At 37.0% G+C, this 23,685-nt stretch overlaps 1 protein-coding gene across 2 annotated transcripts in view; it reads right to left on the bottom strand.

The window, feature by feature from the left end:
- Positions 1-23,685, bottom strand: part of PIEZO2 (piezo type mechanosensitive ion channel component 2) — a 289,098-nt gene that overhangs the window by 46,727 nt on the left and 218,686 nt on the right. For both annotated transcript variants that reach the window (XM_090137357.1, XM_090137356.1), the window contains exons 18-29: positions 22,072-22,298; positions 19,507-19,667; positions 18,532-18,708; positions 18,229-18,354; positions 17,166-17,366; positions 15,241-15,445; positions 14,986-15,087; positions 14,369-14,534; positions 7,605-7,848; positions 6,324-6,420; positions 4,111-4,270; positions 1,624-1,713 (exon numbers count right to left, since the gene is read on the bottom strand). In XM_090137357.1, the coding sequence (XP_089993483.1) occupies positions 1,624-1,713; positions 4,111-4,270; positions 6,324-6,420; positions 7,605-7,848; positions 14,369-14,534; positions 14,986-15,087; positions 15,241-15,445; positions 17,166-17,366; positions 18,229-18,354; positions 18,532-18,708; positions 19,507-19,667; positions 22,072-22,298 (1,956 nt within the window). The remainder of the gene's footprint in view (positions 1-1,623; positions 1,714-4,110; positions 4,271-6,323; positions 6,421-7,604; positions 7,849-14,368; positions 14,535-14,985; positions 15,088-15,240; positions 15,446-17,165; positions 17,367-18,228; positions 18,355-18,531; positions 18,709-19,506; positions 19,668-22,071; positions 22,299-23,685) is intronic.

The following is a 23,685-nucleotide window of genomic DNA, read 5'->3' as shown; positions in this document are numbered from 1 at the left end:
TGCAGTTATTGGAAAATGAAAGATTTGCTGCCAGGAGCTACAATACAGCAAATAAAGTTCTGAGAGAAAAAGGACTTCTGTCTAATGCAATTGTTTTCCTGAAACTTGCCACTCAGTCAGGAATGGTGCTGTTCCTGCACTACCTGTGCTACATCCATCTTCACCAGTAATACTCTCATGTGTCCTACATATCTGTAACCACAGGAGACTTAAACTGGTTCAGTTGTGTTCAGATGGAGGCAGACCTTCAATTTTTCTTCTTGCAACTGTGTAAACAGCATAATCTGGTCTTTTAGACCTTTTAAATAGTCACATATGGCTTTTCATGCACGATGATGGAGGGACTTTGATAGCTTTTTGCAGTTACTAAATAAGAATGTTGGCTGGATACAACAAAAAAGTAGACAGCATAAAGAGAAATAATCTCCAGGACAGTTAAACTGAAGGAAAATATTTTCTGTGAAGGTAAAATACATATTTATGTAAATTGTAACCAAACACAAGCTAAACTGAATAAACAGGTATGCAACAACTTTTACTAGGAATTCCAATAAACGGAATGAAATCCTAATAATGCTTAAGTCAGTGAGAATATTGCATTCATTACAGCAGGGCCAGGACGTTGCTCATTTGGCTTTAATATAGGAAGCTGAATTAGGAAACCTAAAATATAGGTTTCCTAATTCAGCGCTTTGCTGTTCAGATTTCTGCTTTTTTCTAATCCAGCTACTATGTTTTAGCCTCCCATGTTTTAACCGTCTATACTTGCACCTTCAAGTGAGACGGGGTTAACGTGGCACTTCTTATTAATAATGCGCCTACCATTATTAATAATGTGCCTTTTCATGAGTTTCACAATGGAACTGGCATTTCACTGCCCTCTATCCTACTTTTATGAGAGAGGGAGAGAGCAATCAAGAGAACAGCTGCGTATTTAGTAGAAGGGAAGAAAGGTAGAAAGAGGAAAAAAAGAAAGATTTTTTTTTTCACATTTCCTCACATCACATGCTTTCATGCCACACAAAATAGGACAACCCAAAACTACAGAGTGAGCTGGACCTCTAGAGGAAAGGAAAACACAGAGTATGTAGTAACGTAAAATATCTCTTAAGTGTGGTCACATTGCTATGGTACTCAACTATGGAACAGTTAGACGATGATCTTGTTAACCTGTCATCAATAAATTTCTAAGATTTAGAAAAACCTTCACAATGAGTAGGGATGTTTACATCTTCTCTCTTTATTTTTACAAAATAACTGTTTACATTTCAAAATTCTGTTTCCATTTCAGTAGGCACATTAGAACATTTCATGCTAATTTTTTATGTCAAACTTGCAACCCCTTGTCCTAGAATCATGAGTCTATTTTTAAAGGAAAATTAAGCCTACTCAATATGTTGTCTTTCTAGAAGAGATGATTCTGACACTGAGTAACACTGAAAAGCCTAGTATCTCTGAACAGCCAGAGCAACTGTTCTTTACTTGCAAAATCATATGTCAAAAACCTACTAATCATTTCTATAAAATAAGGTGCTAGATAAATACCAACAATCAATGAAGAACATAAAAACACATACATGTGCATATATATATGTGTATAATTATATATATGTAAATACATACTGTCTTTTCAGTTGATCCATTGATTTTTTTTCCTCTTCAATTCTTGCCTTTACTGCCTTAACAATTGTAGCCTGGAAAAGCTCAGCACCCCTACAGCAGAAGTGGAGGCAGAAGAAAGGAAAAGAGAGGAAAGATTAAATGTTTCCAAGTTTTGTTTATGACAGCTAATCGCTTCAATTGCTGGAAAGAGATAATCAATGAATCTAGAATATTAATTCCTTTACAGTCAATTATTTCAACAGCTGGGGTCAAACACTGTGATCCCAACTTGACCTAAAAGTTCTAAGAACTTCTGTAGCTATTGATGAGTGATTTGAATTTCCAGTCCCAAAGAATGCAGAACATGGACAGGTTCAAGGCTGAGTTAGGACCTCTTGCTCACTTCCAGGAGTTGGTCTTTATAGTTGTATCTTCACTGTAATCATCTTGTCCTTCTTCCTCATAGCGCCTAGAAGAGTTTAAGTCCAGCTCAAGACTTCATCCAGAACGATGCTGCACTTTAACCCTCTGAACATTACAGCTTTCTATCTGATGACACAAACCCTTGAGCAGATTTCTGGTGTGCCAAAATAATATGACTTTTAACTCCATTTCCTTAGAAATGTGACTGACTCAGTGATTTGGATATCCAGAACATGAGTCTCTACCCTTCACTCATTCTTTGTTCACTCAAGAGCTCTCAAAAAGTCTTCCAAAGACTTTCTCAGAAAAATAGAATACATCTAAAGCCTTCTCTCTCTTTTTTATTTTTGTCAAGAATTCAATAAGTACACCTGTAGATTCAGAAGATTACTTCTAATTAATTTTTCAACCATCTTTTCTCAGAGATTTTTGGTTCTTCCATGTAATATGCAGGATAACTACAGTAATGTTTATTTCCAAATGAATATTTTTTTTCCCCCAAGTATTGTAAAGTACAACAAAGGACGACGTGTTCTTTTTAGCAACTTGATCACTCCTGAATTCTTACAGACTGTTGAAAACTGACACTGGAGAATCATCACTATTGTTTGAAACACAATCTTATTTGTGTAAGAAGTTTTTACTTCACAATTAACTTTTACTAGAAGACAGGCTCAGGCTATACTGCCTGGATCCAAATACGACCTTCTTCATAGTCCAAATAAATTAAAAGCTTGGATTTTAGCAAGGCAAGCAGCCAGCTAAAAAAAAGTTAATAAGATTGCTGTATTTATATGACCCTTCTTCCTGTAGCATCTCAGTAGTTCCCGGTCAGTAACACATTCATCTTCACAGAGCTTCTTCTGGCATAGCCCACTATGTCTCGCCTTTTGCTGCTGAATAGGTTCAGCATCTCACCAGGAGACACAAAGCTGGAAGTAGAAACCAAATGTGTTTTTTTTCAAATTCCAGTGCCATTTAGATTAGTCTACTCTTCCTTCTCAATACAAAATCTCCAATTTAGAAGGTATTTTGATGTTCATGATATTGCTTTGTTCTATGTTCACTGTGAATACAGCACAGGGGAAAAAAAAAAGAAAAAAAAACCAGTATCCAGTGATCTTTGGCATTATCACTGAAATTCACCCCAAAGCAAAAGTCTGAGAGAGGCAGCAGGGGACTGAGACATACATCTTTAAGTAGTCCCATTTGCAGCAGAGGATTTGGTCATCACATGTAGCTAAAAATGTCTCCTTTTTAAAGAAACTCCAGGAGAGGAAAGGAAAGGAAGATTAAAAAATAGATCTTTTTAGAACATGCAAGTCAAGTTTGCCCTCAGATGTGTACAGAAATCAATCTGTTTTTTTTTTTTTACTGGGGAAAGAAATGCCATAATAAACTTAATCCAAAATTAACAAAAGTAATCCTTCAGAAATCTTACTGAAACTACAAACAGTTTCATTTTGATCTGCCACCTTATTATAAAACAAAAACAAAAAGACAAAAGAAAACAAAACAAACAAACAAACAAGAACAGGAGAATAGTTGTGGTAGTGACAGCTGTGAATGGATGATAGTGGAAAAGTATAAGTAACAGAACCAAAATGACACTTCTTAGCCACATCATAGTTGAATTTCCACGATGCAATACTTTGTGTCTTCCTCAATCAGATATCATTACTTCTCTGCATTTTTTCCAATGGGACATTTTTTGGAGATGTGATTTCTACAGCCCATTTTCTCAGACTCTGATCTCAGAATGTTTTTGTTCCAAGACTTAGAACATTTGCTGACATTTGCTCCTATACATACTGATTTGTGAGACTGCTGCAACACACATCGACTTCCACAGCTTTTAATTAAAGCTATGAAAGCACCAGATACTGTTTGGGTTTAATTTCTATCAGATTCTTAATTGTTTTCTCATGAGCTGTGTCAAGAGTTGGAGTTGCAATTATTAATTTAGCATGGGTTGTTTAAATCAATGTTAACTACCAGAACTCCATTGATGCTATCTATCATAAAGAGTGGGGCTTTGAGTATGTCAAGCTGTTTATATATTTATTTACTTTAACTTAATGTTACCTTGATGCTAGGATCTGGGAAGCTTTTATATCTGCAACCACATGAAGAAAGTAATAACTCATGAAGACTCTTCTTTGCAGCAGCAGAAAGGCAAAACATATACTGTCCCAGATGATTCCTGCTTCTCCACTAGGTAGTTTACAGTCTGCATTGTTGGTTGCTGGAAAAAAAGAAACCATCAGTGTAAGAACTGTTGTAATAAGTATTTTTTATAATGTTGAATCATTTAAATCATGTCATTAAAATGGTTTTAAATAAAGCTTTTAAATTGAATTGAACTGAGGTCTTTTCACTTCATTTTTCTTCAGAAAGCTGACATGCATTTGTTTCTGATGTATGCTATAGATTCTTTTAACGCAGACTGGAAACATTCCAACAATGTGCTATGACACGAAAACTGGGAATTCACCAGAAGTGAAGAATTTTGAAGCAAATTCACTCTGTCTTAGTAAGTATTTGGAAAAAAAGAAAGTTTTTTTGGTTAGATTGAAATATTTGATTTCAGTACTTTTTAGAATGGCACGTTTCAGGTTGTTTTTTTTTCATTTCAAAATGACTTTTTGTTTCATTTTTCTATTAAGAACAATATCAACATGAGAATGAAGTGTTTTTTTCAAGTCAAAATCATCTTTTAATTGACTTCTACCACTTAATATATTTCGTTTTCCTCTCCACAACCCAGTTCACAGCAATCCTCAAATATTTCTTTCCATTGCAGATGAGAAAAACCATTTGAAACCACAAAACTGCTTCCTTTGGGATAGGAGGAGAAAGGCAGAGAGGAAATCCCATTTCTCCTGCCTCTAGATTTTGGCTTTGGATATTTCTTCCTTTCTTTCTTTATTTATTCTTTAAAGACAATTCTCTTGGGTATACTCAAAAATTAAAACAGTGTTTTTTTGTAGCTGGACTATAAACTGAATGGCCTACCCTGCCCTACAGAAGGGAGAGAAGGACTCAAACGACAGACTCAGGCTCAAAGCTGGCTTTACGAGCAAACCAGCCTAACGGGTCAGGAAGCTCAAGCTCCAAGAGCTTTAAAGCCTGCTGTGCTCATCTCCTGGGAAGTCAGAAAATCATGTCTAAGTTTCTGATTCTGCTCAGAAAGTTTTGGATAATATGAACCACCAGGCACCAATTATCTTGTGAAAGTACATCTTTGTTTTTGCTATCTTTATATCCTCTTATCTATTAGAGTCAGACACAAGGATTTTTGAAATAGAAATTCAGAACTCTGCTGCAGACTCACTGGGTTAAAACAGATCTGTTTTAAATTCTGCTAAAAAATATTGAAAAAAAATATGTTTTCATGCTGTCAGTGTGGAACAAAGTGTAGAGCTAAAACAATAAATCACTGTGGGGTCTGGGGTCTTGCTCCCCATTCTTCCTTCAACACTTCCCACTTCCATCCACAGATACTAAACATACTCTGTTACCATCACATGCTTGAGAATGATCATTAAAAAAATTACCACTTTTATGCTGGCTTAGCCTCTTGCCATTTCAATGAGATGAACTGGTTTACCAAAGGTTTACCAGCAGCTGAACAAAAGGAGGAGTGAGAGTTTTCAGCTGGGTGGTGAACTCAATTTGGAAGGTGAAACCATACTCCGATTATGCCATCAACTGCATATATAGGGAAATTTCATTAAGCTCCACCATCACCAGACTTTATGTTTAAAGCAAGACAAATGTGTGTATGTGAGTGGGGATCTAGATAGTTCACTTTGTACATGTACATATCTCCCTTGATTCTATGAGATCATAGAATCACAGAATGATTTGGACTGGAAGGGACCTGAGAGCCCACCAGTCCCACCATGTTCCATGGGCAGGACTGCCCTGGGCTCCATCCAACCTGGCCTTGAGTGTCTCTAGAGATGGGGCACCACAGCTTCTCTGGGCAGCTGTGCCAGCACCTCACCACCCTCTGCCATTTCCCCTTGTCCTATCCCTATCTACCCATGTAAAAAAGTTGCTTTCCCTCCTGTTTGTAAGCCCCCTTCAAGTATTGGAGGGCCACAGTGAAGTCTCTCTGGTATTTCCAGTTTGTTGCTACTCCATATATGATGAAACTTGTTTAGCTGCACTTACATGCAAGACATTCACACAAGGTAATATGTCAAGAGGGGACACAGCTTAAATATGGTGTAAGATTTTGAACATGATCCACTGTTGATAGCAAATTACAAAGAGAAATGAGCCATACTTACGGATGCGGTAGCCTTTAACTGTGCAAGCCAGACTAAATGCCTGAATCAACCAGCAACTATTCTGAATTAAAGACTCAATGTAGCCGCATGCTCCTATCTGGAAAGTAAAACAACAGTTTCATCTAACAAGGCACAGCAGAAATAAAGATAAGAAAAATATTGCATCTCTTTAAATTACACGCAAACATTTAGACTGCCATAGGCTGTTTTACATCTCATTAGTAAAACAGAGATTAGTCAAAGGCGGTCTTTACCAGGTGCACACAACAGTTTAAATTTAAACAGTTTGTTCTCCTGGTTATCCATGGGACAGCAGGTATGTGGGGTTGGTTTTGTTTTTGCAGAGAAAGTGATATGTCTGTCATGTGATGCAGCGTGACAGCTAAGCAACTTTTATAAATCACCAAGTTAAACTTGAAAACATACACAGACAAGCTGAACGTATGCATAGCCCCACTGAATTCCCAAGCATACAATGAAGCACATATGTAAGCATTCAGAACATTTGCAAATTCAAACCACATATAAATCAATTTTATTTCAGTACAGTGACTTATATAAATATAAAAAGAAAAATGTCTGCTCTATTCAGTCCAGCACTACAAATGCTCAAAGCTAAAAGGCAATTGCCAGGAATAAATCTAAATTTATCTTTCATAAAGTTTTAAGCACTGCCTTGTCTCAATCACCTATTAGTGCCACTGCAAAAATCTGATCTAAAGAGTTAATGTAAGAAAACTATTAATACCTTGCAGAAGTATTTAACCTTTAATTATAGAATATCTGTTTTTATCTGAAGCTCACACTAGTTCTAAAGGAAAACAGAATGCAGCTTGTAATGTTGTAGTCAACCTCACTAGCTACATTACATCACATAACTGTACCTACTACTACACTTGAAAATTCTGGTTTTAAATAAAAAGTTTAATTGAATGTGCGCTATTTATTGATGGTGTAATCTTGCACTTCTTACTCAGTTCATTGAAATTTTCACAAGACTTCTAATGAACAATTTAACTAGGCAGAGAAACCAGAATCTAATCCTTTGAAAATGGCTTTCAAACTTTTTTGGAGCCAGACAAGGGTGGCACACTTTCCTATAACATGCACGCATTAGCATCCTCTGGATATGCACTTGCAGTTTCTGCTATAAAATGGAGCCTGCTTTGCACTAGCAAAAGGCTGGGCTCCTGAAAAGGATTTTTAATGGCCATTCAGTGCACTGTGCACAGTTCCTATGAAGCCACAAAACCACTCAGAGGAAATGCAGCTGCTGCTTACCGAGAGGATGTTCTTCATGGTGATCACAAAAACATTGTACGCAATCAGCCAGTCCCAGTAGCGCAGGATGCTCCTGATGGGTTTCAGCAGCAGATCTCCACCAAAGAGAAGGAAATAAAAGCAGGCAACCAAGTAGCCCATACAGAATATGCTGATCCTTGTCGTTCCCGTTATGAAGATTATAGTAAGCACAAACCAGAAGAGGTAACTAAAGATTATCACCTTATACATATCTAAGTAGGACCTGGAAGTAAAAGAGGAAGGAAAAACATTGTCATTTTCTGAGGACAATGATAAATTTCTTCTACTGCACTACTGGTTGCTACTTGAGGCTACAGACTGCAGGGTTTTTGTCAGCATTTGGACACCTGCATGGGAATAATGCCAAAATCAGTGTCTGGCTCATGTACTTGGTTCCAACTCATTCATGATGCTCCACTCAGGACATTTTGCATTACATGAGATCAAGAGGGGAAAAATACATTTTCAGCAAATTTCATGGTGGTTTTTAACTTCATGGAATGGTTTTAAACTGAGACAGTGGAGATTTAGGTTAGATATTAGGAGGAAGTTTTTCACACAGAGGGTGGTGACACACTGGAACAGGTTGCCCAAGGAGGTTGCGGATGCCCCATCCCTGGAGGCATTCAGGGCCAGGCTGGATGTGGCTCTGGGCAGCCTGGTCTGCTGGTTGGCGACCCTGCACATAGCAGGGGGGTTGAAACTGGATGATCATTGTGGTCCTTTTCAACCCAGGCCATTCTATGATTCTATGATTTGCGATAGAGTGATACTATCTGGCAGTGTGGTGTATGCAATTTAAAAGCTACCTGAGATCATCTTTCAAGAAGTCTGGGTAATGCTATAGCAAATCTATCTTCAAAAGCCAGCTACAGTACTTCAGTGCAAACAATTCTGCATTTATCAGTGACTTCTGGGGAATTCAGTCTAGTCACAAGTCTCACGTTCAAAGGCAGACGCTAAAAATATTTTTCTCCAGTGGAGAAGGTTTTGAGCTGTAAAAAGGAAGTTTCTACAGAATGTCAATGTACTAGAATTTACTGAAATGTTTGCCAGGAAGCTGCCAAGACAGATCTATCTGAAATCAGCCTGGTGCACAATTGGAAAGAGTGAGAAACAACTTGGTATTTTCAGTCTTCAAAATCTTGACTTAATATTGACTCAGTGAGCTTTCAAATAAGAACATCTGCCAAAGGCAATACCAAATGCTACATATAGCTAAACACTGCAAAACCATTTAATTCATGGCTTCCCCTCATTCGGCGTTTTGATTCCAGATGCACTGTGTGTTCAGGGTCTGTTCACCCAGGCTATGAGACTAGATTTGTCAGGAAACCAGGCAGGGAGATGGCACCATGGGAGTACACATATACCTGAGCCAAACCATGCAAGGAGTAAATGAACTAACTGCAGTGGATGAGGCCACATAAAAAAGCCCCTGCTGCTTGATGTTCTTAGGCTCAGAACTTTCTAGGAGTATGTATTTATAGTCCTACCTTTATACACATGCAGCTTGCCGAAGCTAACCAGAGAGGCATTTAATGAAAGGTAATGAGAAAGCTCCTCTATGTTTATTTCCCACAGACATTAAAGAAATTTATGGACTGCTGCCTGTGAAGTCTAAAAATGTCATGGCTTTAGAAATGCTGCTGGGTTTGAGGCGATGAAACATTAACAAATAATTTATACACATTAGGTAAATAAAAATGCACAAGGTATCAGTTGAACAGAATTTCACTAATTTAATATCAATCAAAATGGGGCTCTTACTGTTTCTCCAGGAAAAAAAAAAAAAAAAAGACTTGATACTTGGTGTTTCTTTAATAATAATCACTTACATGTTGGTTGCTTATGAACCATCCTCCTTCTGAAATTGCAGTATTTCTTTCCTATTGAAAAAGTTCATCAATATCTTTCAAAAAAATCCCCAAATGGAAATGAATTGATCAAAACAAATTGATCAAACTGATTTATGGTTAAACAAGAATATTTTAATATTCTTCAACAAACATGAATTCTGATTCTTAAAAGACAACTGGAGCTGGTTGCATCCAAGCATTCCACCATATTCATATTGCATTTGGTTGAGTCATCATAGTGTAACAGCATATTCTGCTCTCAGATTAAAATTTACAGAAACTAGAGAGAATATGAAAAGCGTGTGACAACAACTTAGCCATTTTTTTCACTATGTCCTTAATAATTTGTTATGTTATTAGCAGTGATTTAAAATATCAAATAAAACAGTTCTTCTAATTTTTAAAATATACATTAAATATAATAGTTTATATTATATTTATAGTTTATATTATAAATACAGTTTATATTTATAAATATAATAGTTTATATAGGACATCAGTACATAAAAAAAAATGGTATGAAAAGAAAAGCTTCTCAAAAGGTAGGAGGCAATAGGACTGTATGATGTGGTTCTTAGAAGTGTAAATCTTTCTCATTTTCAAAAATACATAATTACAAGCAATCTCAATGACACAAATGACTCCCCAGTTTTGACCTTCAAGTTGGCATCTTACAAGATGACGTTAGAAAAAGTTATTCAGGGCACACCTAAACAATGAATTTCACAGAACATATGAGATACCTCTTTTCTGGCCCAAGCACAAAGTCACGGTAAACAGAGTGGAAAGAACTACATCTGAATAATCACAGGTACATGGAAGTATTACTCAAACCACACTTATTTCAACTGTAATACTCCCATATTCCTTTATTTGTCTTTTTTTCCAAACATCTCCCTAATTTTCTTTAATTATTTACAATGTTATAGGTGAGTCAAGTGCTCTAACAATGGGAATAAAGTGTACCAATCTATCGTAGCCTCTGATGGCTGTCTGTATTCAATGACCTATTTTATTTAATACAGCTTTATTAGTCTCATCATGATCACTTCAGTATTTTATTTCCACAGGGATTATTTAACTGCAACGCAATCCAGCCTCTTGCATAACGAGTGCTCTAGGTGTAGCTGAGTTCCTAGTGAGCTCAATGACACATTTGGCTGTGGCCAGCCTAGTGTCCAGATGTCTGCCTGCAAGTATCCTAAGGCACTGATGCTGCAGCTGATAATCCCTTTGAGGAAAGGTCTTTGTCATGTGGTCAGCACCTTGAAGTTTAAAGAAAGCACTGATGAAATAATTTTGTGCTGTTGCACTGATATAGCTCAATGCGTCCTCTTCCTGGAGAAGCTGTTGTTATGTCATTTCATTGCCTTCCCTTAGCAGTCACTTGTTTTGCTCTGAGCGTGGCTCACACCTCCATATAACGCCAGGGCTCTTCCCACAGCCTTCCTCTAGTGACTACCCTATCTTCTTCAGGCATGTTATTCCTATGTATTTACACTGCTAGCTGCCTCTTCACCTCTACTCACTAGTTTCTTCCCTCCACTCTTTCCTACCTGTGATTCCTTACACGTTTCACACACAGTGGGAGTCTGAGTCACAATGTTTCCATTCAAATCCTAATGTTGTTGATTTCTTACCAAGCCTCCATCCCCTCTGTAGCTCTATTTTGGTCTTCATAAGTCAAGTTCAGTGATTTTCCCTTTTCCAATAGATACATTGAACATCCTAAAATTAGCTCCCTTATTTTAACTGACTTCTTTGAATTTAGTGTTGTGGATGGATCCCATGGGACTTAGTTCCTACTGTTTTTGTCATACCTTCTCACAGAGCTGATATTCTCTTTCTCTTACCAATGAAGTCCTTCCTTCGTGATTCTATTTGCTTTAAAAATCCCTAAATCCTAAGCAGTGTTATTTAAGGCAATTTTATAAGCAACAAAATGTTTATTTGCTTTATACAAATATGATGGGAAGCCTCTAATGATGATTTGCAGATACTCTCCCACCAACTGAAGTTAGTACTCTAGTTCCAAGAAAGGCATTACAGCTGCCTTTGAGAGACGACTTCTGACTCACCTGATGATGGTTCCCAAGGGGGACAGTTCAATGACTGACTGTTAGTACAATTTCTGGTCTCAGGAGGCAAAAAGTAAATTACAATCCCAAATTATTTCCCTGTCTATGTCTAGGAGAACATCAGAAAACTGCTTGGGAAATGAAATGAGAATTTTCTGGCATTAGAGACTGTGGGAAAGGATTATCCTCAATGAAGTTACTTTAAATTCTGTTTCATTTTAAAAGCTCCTACTACTATCCTTCATTTTTATTTCTGTTTCATAGCCCTTCAGTTGTACTCTCCCTTGAGATTAAACATATATCCCCTGAGAAATGTGGGGGTGGAAAGACAAGAAAAATTTCAGGAAATCTCTTCCATAGACTGTATTTATCGTTGTTGTGCTCAGTTATTTCTCCAGAAATAAGAAAATTAAACATTTGCAAATTTGACCTTTTCTTGCAACTGTTTATGTTGCAGTTAAAAGTTTGTTAGCCATGCCTACTAGAACAGTGACCAACTGGCATCCTCTTGAGTGAACAGACATACCAAAAGGGTGCTTCAGTTTGCAAGAGCAACTTTTCCTTAGCAGTAAATGTACACTGGGCTTCTTAGAAAGCAAATGAATACTAAGAACTATTTTTTTGAAGCATTGTAATTTATTCATAACCATGTCGCCTTCACTTATTTGTTTGGTTCTTTCTGACTGACTTTTGTATAAATGCTATTTTTCATTTCACTTGCTTGGATAAGCTTTGAACCAGGTTGTTGCCCATGTTACAAATATTTAGACTATCTAAAATTTTTGGAACAAAGTGAAAGAAATGTTTTTAGACAAAGCCCTTTACGTTCCAAATTATCTTGGAAAGAGGCCAGATATATACATTTCTGAGCTATATCTTCAGTGGGTTCTACAGAGCTTGAGAATCCTTCTCCTAAAAGATTTACAATCTCTAATGAAAGAGTCAAAGTCACTCTAAGAGACTGCCCAGCCAACTACATCAACAAAAAGTTACAGTTCACCTGCCCAGCATCTACAAGAAAGGATATCATACACAGGAATTTCTTCTTTTGCTGTCATTAATGAGTTCTCTATACATTTGATGGAATTTTCAAACAAAAAAAATGTCACTGTTCTGTTTGCTTCTTCGCCTTGTTCTTTTCATTCCATTTCTTATTCACGAAACATAAAACTATCATATGAAACAGTTACACAGATTTCTGTATTTAGCTGGAACAAGTATAAAGTAATCACAGGTTATTTGCTCAGCTCACCGGTACAAATGTTATTCTTTGATTTTCATGTGTTTGGTTTTTGTGATTGTTTTTATGTCTTCCACCAACAATATAATTAATTCCTAAGCATAAGTTGCAGATTCCCAGTTAAACGGTTGCATAGCATTAATAATGTATATACAGGTCTGTTTTCCCAGCACATACCAAGTGGTCTGTTTGAAAGCAAATGAAGCCACCAATGGCTTCAGCTTGATGCATACCATGAATATGAATCAAAAGACAGAACTTAACCCAAAGAATTGTGAAGAGGCAGCAGGCCAGTTCAGCTTGGACTTTCCTTTCCATTATAAACCTGACTTTGATTCCTGTCCAAAATCTTCAAAGAATATCCTTTGTGCTTCAAATTTTTCTTACTTGGCCATTTGGGAATATCTTCTACAGATGACTAGAAATACCAACTAGATTCCAGGGAACTTTGAAAAGATGCCAAAGAAGACTGTTTAAAAAACAGTGATTTTCTTGCCTCTGTTTCCTTTCTGAAGATAGTTTTCAAATATAGTCTCATTGTTAATGAAGTTTTTTCACAAGTTTGTTTTCTAGATTAAGATGGGAAAATAAGATCTCTCCTTTCTGCCAGCAGCCACACCATCAGTGAAGTTTTTTGCCAGTGACCAAGGTGATTAAGCATATCAGAGTGCCTGATGCAATTGCTGAATTATCTTTTCTAACGTGTACAACACTAAAGTGGCAATAAGAAAAATTCAGCCAGTCCCTCTACTCATTTCTCTCAACCAAGCCCTGTTTGGCAGATGTGTCTTGGAAAGTATCCCAGCTCAATGGAGTATTTTGAAAGGAGGTTATGACCAAGTCCTATTTGGCAGATGTCTCTTGGAAAGCATCCCCACTTGATGGCATATTTTGAAAAGAGGTTATGACTTCTTGCTCTGTTTATGTCAGTGGGTCTAGAGCATGGGGTTTGCTATGTAGACTGAGGGGAAGAACTCTTAACCCTACGCTCAGAAGCAGCTATAAATCTCTTGGACAAGTTGAATCAACTGAATGTATTTCCATTGTTTCCTCTTTAAAGCTATTTCAAAATACACTTAGCAATCATTTCTAACAGAAACAGCAGTATAATCTTACTGATCTTGAGAACAAATTTTATTGGCAAAACCTCTCTGGGACAACTGCAAGCATATCAGCAACAGGGAGATTTTTGGTAGACAGTATTTCAAATTTTGTTATTCATTTCACACTCACACATCTGCTTGTAACATGCATTTCCAAACAAACACCTAATCTGACGAAATAGTAGCTAGCAAATTTTATTCTTTCTATATATATTTTTTAACACTGCATCAAGCTTTCAGACAGACCTTCAATTAATGTTATGCCCAGCATAACTCAGAAGGGTTGAACTAATCTCTTCTGAAGTGGTCACACAAGAATGGCTTTGCTGTTTGAAGACCAACAGGAATAGACTGTCTCAGGCTCTGCCCCCTCTTAATATAATTCATCTTTCTACTTTCACACTAGAGAACATTATAAAAATGAAGCTCTGCAGTTTCCAAGTGTTAAAGATTCAGGTTTTACCGGCAGTGAATGAAGTCCGGAACAGGATTATGCTGGCTAAAAGATGCTGCTTCAAGATTCATACAAATTTCCACATTGTCTCCAGCCATGATTCGTACAGCAGCTTTATTTTCATCCTCGAATGTTTGCCTTTGTAAGGATGCACACAGCAGCAACATGAAATCATCTAAGAGAAAGCAGTGGTTGCAAGGAAAAATTCAGTCATTAACTGAAGTGCAGGGAGTGGTGGCAATGCACCATAATGTAGTTAGCAGACTTTTCTTTGAATATGCAAGACTGTTGTTTTCAATGCATTTAACACCAATTTGACATTTATTAATGAACTTGATTTTTATCCTATCTTTCAGCATCTTTATTGAAAAAATAAATTAAAAAGGGAAAGTAATCCATAATTTTTTATACTGATTTATTAAAAATTGGATACAGAAAAACAGATGTGGAAATTACTAATCCATTGACTTTTTCTGCTACACAAAATGCCACACTGTATTCAATCTCCCACAGAATATGACATCTTGCTGCTGGAAAGTAAATAAAAGTCTGGCTTCAAATTACACTGCAGATGTTTTAAGCAAAAGACACGCAAACACTTTTCAACTATGTGCTAAAATACTTACAGACAAGGAAGACAGGGTTTGGTCTCACAATGAAGTCTGGAAAGTATAACCACTTTATGATATTCGAGTTGAAGTTGGCATTACCACTTCTCCATGGATAGTCTATATGACAGAAGCACATAAAAATGCAATCAGTACTTTACAACGATTACTTCATCCTTTTCTCTTGGATACTATTGAATACTTACCATTTTTCTAGCACTTTTCTGTAAAAGCAAGTAGCAGCAACTGTCCATAAAAGGTAAGCATCCATACCTTTACAAGGAGCAGGTGGGATGCCAATACAAAGGAAATACTGGAATGTAATGATGCATGCCAGAAAACAGCAATACTTTGGCCAGATCTCTGCAATGGCTTTTCTTCTACGTCGATACAATACAGCAATCAACCAGAAGGCATGAATCATGGCATAAAAATCCATCCGTTGACCAATTACATTCACTGATAAAAGAAAACAGGTCTGGAAAAGAAAGAAAGAAAAATATGCATCATTTGCAACCTAAAGACTAGTCGATTTAGCAAGGATAAGCTAGTCTGAATTTTAACAGTATGCTTGGTCATATGCTGCGGCTGATGCAGGAACCTTTTGCCAACCAAAAAGCTATAGCAACAACCTTCCCCACTGAACTGCAACTCCCCAGATTTTCAGTACTCTTCTGTGAGTGTCATCTACAAGATATCCACATATACAAAATGGAAAGAGCATTGCCACAGTAGCCTATATGTGAAATGTTTACTTGTTGCCAAGTAAAGCACATATTACACAGCCGTATATTTTGATAGCACTTACAGATGTAAGAAAGAAAAGGAACCATTAGGAATAACAACTAAAGTGTATCCTCATGTGGGAACCAGACAAAAAGAAAAGGGATTTAGACAATATAACTTCTTTTGGCTATAGACAAATCCAGCCAATTGCTATAAGGCAAGTTTAGTTCTCCATTCTTTTTAAGATTCTTTATCCCAAACCATTTCTGTTTTCTGGCTCCACTTAAAGCAGATCCTTCACTCAGTGCCATGCAGCATGTTTTCATTCACAGTGACTCACTTACTCAGTATACTTCACTATTCTGATCTTCTATCTCCTCAGATTAGGATGAGGTTACATTTAATTCTGATTAATTCTAACTTTCATTCATTCCTAATCCTCAGATTGGCCACAAGCATGCTGTTCTATTTATCAAGAGCGAGGGGGTGGCAGTGTTTAATGCATAGGTCAAAAATATCTTTATTTGGGTGCATTAAAGTAGTAGCTGCTTTTTGCATATAGACATCAAATATTTAGAAAAAAATAATTTTGTTTATTATACAGACAATTTTGAAAGTGCACTTCATGTGTCTGTGTGCATCCAGAAGAGGTGGGAAAACAGAAATGAAACCATGTTATTTTATATATTTTTTTAAATGCTTGTTCAGCAACAGCTTGCCTTCAAGGTAGGTTCATTTATGATGTTTTGCTGCCAGACTGGGTGAAGCATTTAGAAGGAATACATTAGCTGAGCTTAAGCTCCATCTGGGAAACTGCTGCTGGGAAGGCAGACAAACATCTACAAAATAAGACATGTACCAGATATTAAGGATTTGTCATGAATCTTCAGAAAAATAATTTCACTCATTTATGCCTGCCTTTCCTAATGTTCTGAGTGTTTCTCATCTACTGTAAAGGTCTATGGAAAAAGACCTTTGTCTTAAATCTGCTGCACGAAGCAACAGTAACCTTTGTTGTTACTTGCTCCTGCAGATTGTTAGCAGTTATAGCAGCCTGTATAAAAAAGAAGGACATGTTCAGGCAGCTGGAGACAAAAGAAGTCCAGAAACCTTTAAACGGAGAAAATGGCCTGCTACCCTCTGCTTTTTGCTCCTGCAATTTGTAATTTCCTATGCATTTGTTCATGTGAGAATATACCTCAGTTCCATCCGTTCTCCCACTCGTCGTATCATTTGTTTGATTAAGAAATGGAAAGCTAAGTCAATAAAAAAAAAGTAGCAAAAGAAAAGAAATGAAAATAAAACCAAGTTGAAAATCTCTACTAGCAGAGAGGTAGCAACTATTGCAAGGTCTGACATGAGTGATGATTAAGAGGCATCCTGCTGTTAAGCACAATTCAAAGTAGTATTCAAAAATAACCTAAAGGTTTGGAAAGACAGTATAAGAAAAAAAATAACATATTGCAATTTACCTCTAAACCAAACTTGTAGAAGAAGTAGTTTATGAAATACTTGACACAGTTTACCAGTCCATCATCCAGATGTGCTCTTGTAATATCATGGAAAATAGTTTTAGTTACAGGTGCAGTAAGGTTATTTCGACATCTGTAGTACTCTTGATGACGGTAAATTGTAACTTCAAAAGCCAGAATAGCCAGCATCAGTAAGTTATTCTACAGGAGATACAATCAGAAGGATACAACATAAAAAACAAAATGACAAGAAGTTATAAAACCTTCTGATAATCATAAATCAAAGAGTACTAAAACAGATATTACCATTGAGAGCTTTTGCACTCCAAGATGCACTGGAACTTATTCTTAGCTACTAACGCTGTAACAAAATGAGGTTCCTATCACTTGCTGGATTTTGTACTGAGATGCAGAAGATGAGCCTTTCATTAAAAAAATACTATAATGAACACCAGTTGTAGAGAAAAAGTTAGAATGAATTGACCTATCCATTTTCCCTCTCATATTTTGTAGCTTCTATGAAGGAAAAGTCTCCCCTGGGAAATGATACATTTTTATTTCAGTGTTTTCTAATCAAGATAGGAATAATAAAATATTGCTCTTATGCATTAGCTAAAGAGAAAAAGAAAAAAAAAAAATCTAATGTCTGAATGAATGATTACCTTAACTCATTACGGTTTCTAAATTGTGGCTATAAGGAATAAGCACTTAAAAAAAATTAACAGCTCATAGCATACACCGTTACTTGAGGCAATTACTCCAATTAGACCCATAAGTCCTTTGGTAACTGAAAGCTATGCACCTCTTCATTACTTTGAGCTCTTAAATATTACATTTCTTGGAGTGCATTTAACAGACAGTAGAGTCAGAAAGCCATAACTTCTATATGCAGATATCTTAATTGGTGCTGAACCCCATCTGGAAAGGTCCTATGTAAACAAAATGTGTTTCTGCTGTTTCTTCCAGACTGTAATTCCCTAATGTCAGTGGCTTTCATTAATTGTGTGTGTGTGGCAGAAGACAAATAAGAAAATATCTTAATACAGATTATTAAAGAAGTTACCCTTAAGTATAAAAGTAGGGGATAAGACTTTCTCAGTCCAACCCATTCTGCAGGATCAACTGGACCGCTGTAGAGGACTGATGTTTTGAGTTCTTCCAAATCAACCTTTGTTTCATTTTCTCTAGGCTAAAAAGAAAATACAATGGTTTATAAATAATCTGTTTAAGGCAGCTTGGACCTGGAATGGTAATCAACAATAATATAACAGGAGAATTTTGATTTTCAATAATTGATATGCTTCCTTTTGCTCTTCTTCATTGAAGAAAGCAGCAGTCAAACTTTTTAATGTACATTTGTACTCACCAATGTACAGTTACTGGAAAAATTGTTGGGATCAATAGTTGTGAGCTGGTACAACATTTTGCAGACAATAATCACACATGTCCAAACAGTGCAGATACTTGATGCCAATGGGCGAAACTGAGCATATGGCAAAGCAAGAGCCCAAACAATTAAAAACACAAAGTTAAACAGAGACACCTGAAAACACAAAAACATGGTGGAGAGAAATTACATGAAGTAATGAGAGAACTGAGAGTCTGACTTTTTCCATAGTAATTAAAATAAAATCATTCAAAACAAAGGGACATAGAGAAAATGAGAAAAATCCTGGAAAAATCACCACATTTTCACAATATTCACGATAACACAGACACAATGTGGTAAGTGAAGAAGGGAAAATTGATATTTTAGCAAGAATGTTATCTCACACAGAGTATGAATTATCTTAGACCCACAGCACTGCATATCCATCCCAGAAACAACAGAAGTCAAGTAAAAAGGACCAAATATTGATCCTGCTTTAGTTCATATGAAACAAAGATGATACAGATCCACGTGTATGTGGAACTCACCTTCAAACACATGACATTTTTTTTTCCCCCAAAGATGTAAGTAAAAGAATTTTGATTTTGCTATTTAAGGACTTGGGTCCTACTACTCTGTTCAAGAAATGGCTGTGTCAGGTGGAGAACTCACACTGCCCACACCTAAGGCACAGCTAATGGTGTTGCTCCTTTTTTTCTTAAGATGCAGTTCCCATTGCTGTTTCTTCAGCTTGAGATCTGATTTAAGTAATTTTCCTAGTTGCTCCTCCCCAATCTTCTATATCTTCCATCCCTAGCTGATTGCCAGATACTACTTGTGTGGGGAAGGGAATGCCACAGCTTCAGTGGGGTCTCTCACATGGTCTCTCCCTATGCTTGGGTATGTCACCATGCTGCAGATGTTGACAAGCCTCCACCACAGGTTAGATTTTGACAGCAGGTGTTTACTTGCCTCTTTTACTGTGACCCAGATGATGTAAGAGGAGACGATTTTGATGATATGCAGCTCCAAAAGCCACCACACAAAGACTTGCATCTTATGAAAGTACTCCAGGAATTTCAAAAACAGCACCGTGAGGCGGTCAATCACCAGATGCCACTTGTTTCTTAGGTCTGCAGAGGTTTTCAAGCAGAACCATTTGGAGGAGAAAAACAGAAGGTCTTTTTGAAAAAAAAATACTTCAACAAGGAACAACAAGCTTTCTACTTCTGCTCTTCTAAGCCTTAGAGTAAGACACAAAGACGATTAAAAGCATGGTTCAGTGGCTAACTAAGACAAAACATGGCTGAGATCCACTCAGCTATGGTGCCCTCTGTTCTAACCCACATTAACTTCCTCATTTCAAAAACGCTGGTGGTGTCTGGCTAGAAAACTGTTCCATAAGCCTCAAACATACTAGCATAGAGAGTCTTCACACTGTATTAAGGATTTCAGAAGCATTTTTAAATTAGGAAGGATTTTGCATACTATGAGAACACATTTAAAACCAATATCAGGACTGGAAACATCTCAAAATAGCTCCAAAACATGTCCCCATCTGATCTGTTAAAAATGCAGAGGAGTAAGCAGCTTCTGTATGCACTTTTCAATTTATCTGATTATTTTTGTATATAAGGCAAACCAGGATGGTTATTCTGTTCATATGTGTGTGAAAAAGCACATTGTTGAAAAGCTGATTTTTTGAATACTTGAAAAGCAAATTGAAGATTTTTTTATCTTCTTTTTCTTTTTTTTTTTCCCAAGCACAATTAATAAAAATACTGAGTGATGTACACTACATGATTATGTAATTAAACTTCACAAATTAAGCAAGCAATAGAGCTCTAAATTAACATGATTGCTCTCATGAGCATGATGAGAGTATCTTAGGAAAATATCTGTAGAATTAGAATTATAGAATTTTTGATGTGCTCTCTCATACTTTCACTGCATTTATTTTAATTTGTCGTGTTACTACTACACAAGGTATATCCAGACAGTGCCAGTGAAGTGGAATAGGGCAAGTTAGTTCCTGTAGTGAACTCTGTCTACCATGTTGAGGCACAATGTGCACAGACCTGATTCTACTCATTGAAAAATTGCATAACAAAGTCTGTACACATGAACACGTTTAAAAAATGATAAAACTCACCCACACGGCCATTTAACAATGATCTAACTCTTTGGTAGAAATAAATGCATGTGCAGCTTAAAGATGGATCACACACTGGCAAGCAGCATCTCATGTTATTGCCAAGCCCCACACACTGCAGTGCAGAGGGGGCCCCAAGGAGAAGGCTGCAGCTCCCACTTCCCTGCTTGCATGTGACTGTACAGGGTAACCTGCAGCAGTTGGCCTCCATCTCAGCCCTTCCAGCATGTGGGGATGGCCAGAGTGCAACAAACTCATCAGTCCTTGGAAACTATATGAGAGCTGGCCAAGAAAGTTTTCCAGGTCCCATGAACATCTCTGTGAGGGAAGATGTCCCAGCCAGGAAAGAGAGATAGATGCAGCTGAGCTCCCATAGGGCAGCTAAGCCAACGACAATGACATTTTGCTTTGACAAAGACCCTGTCTCTATTTATGTATCACAGTCCTATAAAAGTTGACACAAACAACTAAATCTGTGATGGGGTGATTTCCAGACAGTACAGCGTCCTTGGGTGTTAAATACCTCTCCCTGATTTCCACTCATGGCTCATATTCCTAGCAGAGATATGGAAGTAATTCATGCTAGGAGTTCATGCTAGCACTATCAATGATGACAACATCAGCATTACCAATGTCTGCCCTTAAGTGTTTTTATGTTCATCTGGCATCAATTACACATTCCATATTCAGAAGTGAAAACCATGACACTAATGTGCACATGAATAATGAAGCAAAGCCATTTGGAACTTCTGAAGTGAATTGTCTTGAAAGCATATGGTGTCAGAGATTAAATATGTATTTATATTATCTTTATTTTAAAGAGATTTCACTATAAAGGAGATCTTAACGTTTGTGGTAATTATTAACACAACCCAGAACACTCAGAAGAATTTGGTCCTGAAAGAAGGGTATTTTTGTTTTCATTCTCTCAGAATCCTATGATATACCTATGAAAGGTACTGGAACAGGCTGCCCAGAGAGGTTGTGGATGCCCCGTCCCTGGAGGTGTTCAGGGCCAGATTAGATGGGGCCCTGGGCAGCCTGGTCTAGCATTAGGTGGGAAGGTTGGTGGCCCTGCATGTGGCAGGGGGGTTGGAGATTCATGATCCTTGAGGTCCCTTCCAACCCTGGCAATTCTGTGATTCTGTGATATACCTCAGTTCCACCAGTATGATTTTTCCCTAGAATATACTGCAGCCTGTTGAATAATTAACAAGGAGCCATCTGCTCAGTTCAGGATGTTTTGACAAATTTTATATGTAAAATCAGAAGGAAAAGGTGACAACTGAAGTAAGCAGAGATGACCAAGCATGACAAGCATGAAACAATCTACCACTGTTATCTAAGGCTAAAGGAAGACAAAATTTGTAAACCGTGGAGCTTACCTGTAGTTTCTTCTTCCTCTGACTCGTCGTCTACATCATCATCTTCCTTCTCATCTTCCTCTTCTTCTTCTTTTCCTTTTTCAGCCCTCCCTTTCCCTCCCTCCCCATCTGGCTCTTCCATTTTTTTCTCACCAGCCTCTTTCAGCATTTTATCCTCTTCCTTTTCATTGCTGGCTGTTAAATTCATCATAGTTATGTCAGGCAGGCTTCCATCTTGGTGCACCAGTCTGTTGGTAAATAATAACATCTCAGCAAATTGAGCAGCAATGACATTGTAGTCTTGTTCTTTTTCAAAGTGTATAATTAGAAAAAATAAATAAACTGTTCATGGAAAATGCCTTAGAAGTGGAAAAGTTAATGATTCTGGTACTTTCTTCAAACACACACTGCAAATTGAGTTGGAATATATTAGTAATTACTTTTCACTCAGATACTAAAGGTTAGTTAGTAATGAGTGGTACTGACACTTAAACTTGACATTTTCCCCACTGGAGAAAATGGTCAGAGTTTAAGATGTAGAAGCATGAAATGACATTGCTTAAGAGTAAACATTTCATGACTTCACAGGGGACTTACTCATTTTGGTGGTTTGGTAATTTTTTCTTGAGGCTGCTCAAAATAATTGGAACAGAAAGAAAAAGGGAGATGAGAACAGAGGGGTTACAGAAGAAGGTAATCGACAAATATGTCATGCTAAACCACAAGTAATAAAGCATTCTCATAGTCCATCTGCAGAACTTTCTGATGCCAAGAGCATGCCATCATGACATTCACAGAGCGCTTCTATAAGAAATATGGAGCTGAAGCACAGATGGAAAGGGGACAACCTATTTACACCAGTGCTAAACATGGTCAGAGCTGTCCAATGCCATTCATAATGCAGCTGAATCATTACAGGTATCTGATGGATTACTGTAAATATATTTTCACTTTCTTCCAACTGAAAGACTGAAGAGATTTAAGGGAATCCAAAGAATTTGCAAGTATTCTTCCAGCTAAGTTTATGAACAAATGGAAGCAAAAAAATTCCTTGGCTTTGGCTTCAGTATATTTTATCATATCTCTTTGCTACAGACATTCATTCTCTCTCTTTTCTACATCTGAGAGTTTTTCTTAAATTTATAACTGTTTTATGCTAAGTCTATTAGTAATTTTCAGAGTAAAAAATCAATATACAATTGATTTAACATAGAAATGCTATTTCTCAATCACCATGGTGCCAACACTTCTGAGATTTATGCACCATTTCTTTTACCTTTTCTAACACAAGAGACATCATCTAATGGATTCAGAGGAAAGTCTTCAGTTTCTGTACATGTTTTTTTGTTTGTTTGGCTGTTTTTTTTTGGTTATTTTTCCTCCACTTGGGTTGCTGGGACTCACTTCCTGTATTTGCAGAAAATCTGTTTTTCCTACTTCCTTCATTCTATGCGCTTTTCTGAGGATTTACTGCCATAAATAGTCACTTTGAATAGGACTTGCAATAAAATCTCTCTTTGGCAGGTGTGTAGTTATATGATAAGATCACTTAATGTTTAGTTATGCTATATTGAAATTGCTATATTCAGCATATTTCCAAACACCTGTTAGACTGTTCCTGCAACAACAGTAAGT

Source organism: Phasianus colchicus, chromosome 3 (assembly GCF_987193195.1).
Source record: "Phasianus colchicus chromosome 3, bPhaCol1.hap1.1, whole genome shotgun sequence".
Classification (NCBI taxonomy): Eukaryota; Metazoa; Chordata; class Aves; order Galliformes; family Phasianidae; genus Phasianus; species Phasianus colchicus.
Note: the sequence above shows the minus strand (reverse complement) of the source record. Positions and strands in the feature narration are given on the sequence as shown.